The 8088-nt window shown below is 41.6% G+C and overlaps 1 protein-coding gene across 1 annotated transcript; it reads left to right on the top strand.

The window, feature by feature from the left end:
• The first annotated feature begins 1074 nt into the window (after positions 1 to 1074).
• On the top strand, positions 1075 to 7143 carry yrdc (yrdC N(6)-threonylcarbamoyltransferase domain containing). The gene is made up of 6 exons (XM_080038911.1): positions 1075 to 1321; positions 2195 to 2390; positions 3097 to 3211; positions 3327 to 3446; positions 4017 to 4147; positions 6289 to 7143. The coding sequence occupies exons 1-6, from the start codon at positions 1150 to 1152 to the stop codon at positions 6356 to 6358; spliced, it is 804 nt and encodes a 267-aa protein (XP_079895037.1). The 5' UTR covers positions 1075 to 1149; the 3' UTR covers positions 6359 to 7143.
• The last annotated feature ends 945 nt before the right edge of the window (positions 7144 to 8088 follow it).

Here is an 8088-nt window from a genome sequence, read left to right as displayed (position 1 = left end):
AACCAAAGGAAAGATTAATTTTCGTGATATGTCAAAATACGAATCCGAGCAGAGAAAACGTGAACTCACCACTAGAACCTCACTTAAGTCTTTCAAGTCACTTAGGACTCTGCTGCACAGGGTTAGCCTGTCAGACAGTGTCGCCAGTCTGTCATTCACGTCCTCCATGGTGTCACCAGCAGTCAGTGTGGTGCAGTCGACCGGTGAAACGACCTCATCAGCCCGCAGGGTTGTGGTGTCTTCAGTACCATCTGCAACTGTTAAACAATTAGCCTACATTTAAAGAAATATCGATAATGTATCAACTAAGCTGAAATGCGTCATGTTTTATTACCTGTGTCCGAGGCCATGACCGTAGACATTGCTTGTCCTGTAAACTCTGCGTTTACCCATTGAGTGTGCCCTCTGCGTCCTTAAGATGGCTATTATCACAGGTGATTTCAATTTCCCTAATTAATGAGCGATGAGGAGAACGGACAGGTAGGATAAAATATAAATCAAACAGCATGCGGCAGTAGCCTAGTGTGCGCATTAGCCTATCTGTTGGAGAGTTTGAAGAAGTCACAAAATGATCAAGATATTCATATTTCTATAATCAAATATAGGCCTACAGTTTGAGCCCAGATCCAAATCATTTGATGCATGCATTTCTATAGCAAAACTATGTGATACAATCTCAATACATAGGTAGGCCTACGTTATGCAGGCTATTGAATGTTGTTATTATAGGCTAGTTGGAGTTTTTTTTTGTGGACATTTTTAAAACAGGTAATCTCTTGAAGGTACTTTTGGGAGGTGCGATATTAATATGATGATTTAAATGTAGGAAACCGCGGCTAGCGCAAATTGTTATAAACTGCAGACTTCATAAAACAGGAAAAATAAAATAAAAACTGCGACCACAGAAAAATAACTTACAATCACTAGCCTACCTTAATTGTTTTGTTTTGTTTGCAGGGAAGGTTTTGTCATTTAATTAGCCAACGCAAACTTTCCACCTTGGATATTTATTTTAATGTGCTACTGGCCCTTTAGGATAGCTCGCGTCATTGTTTGGGGGCGTGACCCGGAAGACATAAGCGACAACATGCTTCCCGGCTGAGAAACGACCAACGACGCATCCGTGGCTGGGCTACAGCTGTGGTTTTTATGAAGGCCGTTTGTAACATCGCTGTTGGATTGATCAAACCTAGAGGAACTCACAGCGCGGCCGCAGCTCGTCGACTCGGGGCAGAGATGTGTAAAGAACTAAAGACCAAAATGCTGCGTTTGTTGCCGCCGACCTCTAACGGACCGTCTGTCCATCAGGAGGGCCACATAGGTGAGCTCTGTCGTTCACAACAAAAGTGCACGTGGGTCCCTTTAGACTGTAGGTTTTTAGACGAAACGTTGAATGATTTTGATGGATTTTAGCTACTGTGGAAAGATTTACATGAGATGTTTGACTGTAACGTAAACATTCCGGTGTGTTACGTCAGATTCATGATTTTCCTGTCATGTGGGACATGGCCCTGCCCATACCTACGTGGGCTTCAGAAAGCAATCCCACCCCCTTCACTTTATGCATACTTTGTAACTTTCAATGGGTAAAATCCGCATTTTCACCACCAATATACACTCCATAATAACCCATAATGACAAAGAGAAAACATTTTCTTTAAACATAATAATTCAGACACTTTGCTGTGACACTACCAACCTGTGTCAGTTGCATCCTGTAGAACTTGACAAACTAATTAATTGATTGAACATATAGTTTAGAAATACGCACTTATATGTATGTACAGTAGGCCTGCATACTGTCCCACTAGACACTCCTGCAGGAGGGCAAGAACAAGCCATGACTCAGCCCAGACAAAGCTTGCATGACAGTTTGTGCAGATCTCTTGTTGTTCTTGAGTGGCCCAGCCAAAGCCCAAACTTTAACCTCATATAATATGGAGAAGACTGCAGATCCGCACTGCTCCTCTCACAGATTCTTCCCATTCATTCTGATGGAGCTTGAGAGGAGAGAATGGGATACTCTTCCTTGACTCAGGTGTGCAAAGCTTGTAGAGACTTTCCCAACAAGACGTGAAGCTGTAATAGCTGCCCAAGGGGCTTATACAAACTAATAAATGGTTTATATCATTTTTAACACTCCTGTGTTTCGTTATTACTGTGACTCTTGTGATGGATGACACATAAACTGCAGATGCTGCTGAAATCCTGAGTTGCACGGCGAAGGCTCTGAAGGAGGGCGAAGTGGTTGGCGTGCCAACAGACACCATCTACGGCCTGGCATGTCTGGCACAGAACTCAGAAGCCATTAGAAAAACCTACGACATCAAAGGACGAAACGGACAGAAGCCGCTGGCCATCTGTGTGGGAGAAATTCAGGACATCTATAAGTAAGTGTGTGTGTGTGTGTGTGTGTGTGTGTGTGTGTGTGTGTGTGTGTGTGTGTGTGTGTGTGTGTGTGTGTGTGTGTGTGTGTGTGTGTGTGTGTGTGTGTGTGTGTGTGTGTGTGTGTGTGTGTGTGTGTGTGTGTGTGTGTGTGTGTGTGTGTGTGTGTGTGTGTGTGTGTGTGTGTGTGTGTGTGTGTGTGTTTCACAGCCAGAACGAGAGGCAATAAATCCTAAACATGGGCCCAGTTAGTTGTCTGGTGGATAGTGAATGTGATCAACTACAATTTAAACTTCAGTATACTTTTTTCATATAAAAAATGTAGTAACCGTTGCATTTCGGTGTCGATCCCTCAATCGTGTGATAGTTTCTCTGAATATTTACCATTTTGCCTGAATACATTAGCCAAAGAGACGAGTCACACGCACAAGAGGCAGAGATTCCATGTATAACATGCTCAAGACATATTTTACATTTTGAGTGACAGGCACACCTGCTGTCAAATATATGACCCCAGTATTTGATTATTCATTAGTTGGTTAACTACAAGAGTGGTAAGTTTATTCACAATAAAATGAAATGGAGATTAGGCAGACAACCGAAACAACATCCATAACATAAAACTCTGCATTATTAATCTTGGATTGCTCAGATAATGACATGCAGACTTTGCTAAGCATACACATGGCTTGTTTTTATTTCTGCGGACAGGTACTGTAAGGTGACAGTGAAGATGGGGCTGTTAGGTGACCTCCTGCCTGGACCCGTCACTCTGGTGTTTGAAAGATCAGCAGAGCTCAACACAGATCTCAACCCCTTCACTTCAGTAAGTTTCCTGTAACCAGAAAGGACTTGAAAATAAAGGTTCCATCAACTGGTTTGTTAATTGATTAGTCGATGTCGATGGGTCTCTGTTCTTAACGTGTCCATGTGCTGCTCAGCTTGTAGGCGTACGTATCCCAGACCACGCCTTCATGAGACGCCTCTGCCAGATGTGTGGGGAACCCCTCGCACTCACCAGCGCCAACATCAGCTCACACACCAGCACCGTGGCTGTGCATGTAAGTGGAAAAATAATATGCATAGCAAGATGAGTCGCACGTTCATTCATTCAAATTTAATTAAGTATATTCTCCAGCATTTTGGAATTCAATGGTTGGAAGTTTTCTTTTTGTGCTTTATTTTTTTTTGTCATTTAAGTTTACAAAAATGTATTTTTTTTTTTTTATATATAATTTAAAGGAGAAGTAAGTGATATGGTCCTTTTAGCTCACTTCCTGTCAGTGAGTGCGGTTAGCAGTCCCCTCCCTCGTCCTGAGGGACCGCAACATGAACGTACAACCTTCTTCGTCAGAAAGTGCCGCGATGGAGAGCAGCAAGTCATCGTTCACGGGCACAGAGACCCGCCTCTTTATAGTGCTCTGTCTCCATATTGGAAAGAAACAAGCCTGATACTCAACATTTTATGTGGCAATTACTGCAAAGCTGAATGACTGGGAGACCTGTGTTTTTGAAGTGCGCATACTGTTTAAGTGATTGCTATATGAATAAAAAGTGATATAACATGTGTATATTAACAAAAAAATATCACTTAATTCTCCTTTTTAGATGTTGTATTTTTCACCCCTCAGGAGTTTCAGGACCTCTGGCCCAAACTATCAGTGGTGGTGGATGGCGGACCAATAGGAGACCACAGCCGCCTCGGATCAACAGTGGTCGACCTATCAGTGCTCGGCAAATACCGCATCATCAGACCTGGCTGGTGAGTTGGTGCTGTTACTGGAATCCGATTAGCTTTCACTTGCTGCAGTTACATTTGCACAATTTCTGTCTCTCAAAATTAGAAGAAGTAAAACCTATTAATGATATGCTCCATTAATTAAAGGTGAACAAAATATTCAGGCAAAGAAAAACTTTCTTTTTAAATGAAAAAAGAAAAACGTGCATGAATGCTTGTGTTCACAATGGAAAAGTGACAACATTAAGTAAACCCAAAGCAGACTGCATGCATACTAAATATGGTCAGTTCTTTTTAGTGTGCTGTTGAAGCACACTTCTCTCCCACGGGACAATGCACAAAGGAGAAGACGGATGTCTATATACAACTGTGGGTGGTGGTAAAATGTACTCAATTGTTTGAAAAGTCTTTAATCTTGGGGGAAACACTTTGATTTCATCACAAATTGTATAATTTCCTGTTAGAATGAAATTTTATATATGTTAATCTTGTATTCAAACTTCTAAAACTATATACTATTACAAGTATGTTCTTACATATTGTGTAGATTTAGTATGTACTGTATAGGTTTGGTACACAGCTATTCTCACATTTGCAGGGCAATGGTTACATCATCACATAAAAGAATGCCTCCCTCCAACCTTTGACCCCTTCCAATTTGCATACAAAGCAAACGGATCAATCGATGATGCCATCTCCACAGCCCTCCACACAGCACTCAGCCACCTAGAACACCCGGGGACCTACGTAAGGATGCTCTTCGTCGACTACAGTGCGGCCTTTAATACCAGTATCCCGGACATCCTTGTGAGCAAGCTGGCTGCCCTGGACTTCCCCCCCGCCACCTGTGCCTGGATAAAAGATTTTCTTACAAATCGGCCGCAGTCTGTTAAAATTGGCACCCACAGCTCCTCCACCCTCATGCTCAGAACGGGTTCTCCACAAGGCTGTGTGCTGAGCCCACTCCTGTATGCCATCTACACACATGACTGTACTCCCACCCACCCCACCAACACAATAGTCAAATTTGCGGATGATACGACTGTGGTGGGGCTCATAACCGGAGGAGATGAGTCGGCCTATAGGGATGAGGTGCAGCGGCTGGTGGATTGGTGTGCTGCAAACAACCTGACCCTTAACACCACAAAAACAAAGGAGGTCATAATGGATTTCAGGAGACACAGAGCTGACCCCGCTCCTCTCCACATAAATGGTGACTGTGTGGAGAGAGTCTCCACCTTTTAAGTTCCTGGGAACTCACATCTCTGAGGACATATCCTGGTCAGCTAACACGAAAGCGGTGGTGAAGAAGGCCCAACAACGACTCCACTTTCTGAGGGTACTCAAGAGGAACAGACTGGAGGAGAAGCTGCTGGTGACTTTCTACCGCTCAACCATTGAGTGTGCTGGCCTTCTCCATCACTGTGTGGTATGCTGGCTGCAGAGTGGCTGACAGAAAAAGGCTGCAGAGGGTGATAAGGTCAGCTGAAAAGACTATTGGCTCTCCTTTGCCCTCCTTGGATAACATCGCCAGCTCTCGATGCCTCTCAAGAGCAAAGAAGATCATCCGTGACCACTTCCATCCCAGCCACCACCTGCTCAGCCTACTGCCCTCTGGTAGGAGGTACAGGAGCCTGAAGAGCAGAACCAACAGACTGGCTAACAGCTTCTTTCCTTGGGCAATCAGGACACTTAACTCTCATAAAACATTAAACAGACATACATATAGGCTACCTCACTTTCCACAAGTGCAATATGCTTTCTGCCTTTTATATTTATTTATTATGACATTGCCTGTCCTTGTCTTGCTTTTTTTGTTATTTCTGTGTCTTGTTTTTATACTATTTTTAACTTAAATTGCTTGTCTGTTTTTTCTGTATGTGTAATGCACCTTCAGTTGGCACTCCCAATTTCGTTGTATAGGTGACTGTACAATGACAATAAAGACTATCTTATCTTAAACAAAGTAACTGTCATCACAATTGAATCCACTACTGTGATGATAAGCCTACTGCAGCAACTTCTATGACTAGGAATGTCCTGTAAACTAGTGAACAAAGAATGTTCAGACAGAATATATAAATATTTTTCCCACGTTTACACTGAATTGTACCCCAATTTAAATGAGAAATGACGGTAGTTCTGTTTTGTTTGTTTTTTTGCAGTGCCTTTTCTTCCACGGTTGATGTGCTGAATCACAAATACGGACTGTCAGAAGACTTGGGGGAAGCGTAACCTTTTGAACTGTCTACAACACACGCTGAGACACACAAGCAGCTCCAACCCGAGGCTTCATCACAAAAGATGAGTCCTCTTTCATGTTGACATGGATGAGGATTTTCCCGGGAAAGACGAGAACTCAGGAACAACTCGGACATTAAGCTGATGGGCCAGTATTGTTCCACTGGATGCTTTAAGGTCCTGAGTAACTTTGTTTTTCGAGGAGCTTATTTTCTGACTTACTTATGTGTCTGCTATCATCGGATTATGTAGAATTTTAAATTTAAGGAATTCAATTCTCAACCATTTACTCAGAAATTTAGAACTTGGTCTGCTTCATGGTATGGGATTTTCTTTTTTATAAAAATAAAACTATTTATCTTTTTAGACTACAATGGTTTGTTATTTCGACCTACTATTTCTATAATGTTTAGAGGTGTTATGCACCTTTTTGTATGGCTGAAATAATAGTGTGTGACAACATAAGGGATGGGAGCTCTTTGAATTGCATTAACTATACATCAAATATTTAGAGTACAGAAGAAAAACATTTGAATCCCCTGTATTTATTTTTAGAGGCTTGAACTGTTACAATAACCCTTGTTTTAGTTTGCAGCTTAAACTTTGTTTAAAATATGTAAAATACCGTAATAATAGGTTCATCCAATCTGATGATCAGTATGAAACACATCTGTTCATGTCAAATTCTCATTGCCTCATGTAAACTTGTTTTGATGGTTTTTGCAACCTTGGCACAGCCACAATAAAAGTAGTGTTTTTCACTATCAGTCTTATTCATGCATAAGAAGTTACTTATGTCTTTATTTTTAGGTGTCTGGCATTTACTTACATTCATAATGGCGTGTGAAATCAAGAGTCTGATCACAAGTGTTGAGAAGAGGGGGGGGGGGCGCTCTTCACACCCTGAGACATATCAAATAGCAGACCTTTATTCACAAAAATGCTTGTGTGATAAAGTACCATTTCCTCAAATGGCAAGTAGCATTCACATCTAAATCACACAAATCCAATTAAGGGTGTGCCACTCAGTTGTTTTATTCACACGTTCACTCAAACATAAAGCCGCAGCTGACTTTCAACTCTTCATTCTTTTGTTTTTACATAAGAGAAAACATGTCATGTGTCCATGATGAAAATGGCTTCTTCATTCAGGGAAATAAACCAAAAATGAATATGGTAGGTTTGTTAATATTAGGAATAGTTTACGCAAAACTTTGAGATTTTTACCACCTTTAGGTCAACGTGTGTTCGCTCTAACCAAGATACAGACATTGAACACCTTTGTTGATTAGCATGTTAGTGGAGAGGAGCAGTGCAAATCTGCATGCTAGGAATATATATACACTTTAAGGGTATTTTAGTTTACTAACCACCTAACAAAACCAACAAGCTTTTCTTGAATTTTTTGAAGTGTTTTTGTTGGTGAAGCTGCACCTGGCCAAGAAACAGTCCAGTGTGTAACCCCTCGCAAAACCACAACTTTCACAGCATTTTTACATATTTCGTACGGACTGAACAACAGACAGACATGTTCATGAATTAGGGTTAGAGGTTGTAGTTGATTCATTTCCTTACCACTGGACAGAACCAGTCTGGCCGGTTCCGCTTCTATTCAGTCATTATGCTATGCTAAGCTAATAGACTGCTGACTGTGATGAGAGAGTGGTGTCAACCTTCTCACCAGTCTGCCAAAAAGATTTTTTTTATATTTCCCTAATACACTG

Source organism: Ammodytes marinus (genome assembly GCF_949987685.1).
Source record: "Ammodytes marinus genome assembly, chromosome: 13".
NCBI classification, from domain to species: domain Eukaryota; kingdom Metazoa; phylum Chordata; class Actinopteri; order Uranoscopiformes; family Ammodytidae; genus Ammodytes; species Ammodytes marinus.
This window is presented reverse-complemented; position numbering and strand designations above follow the sequence as displayed.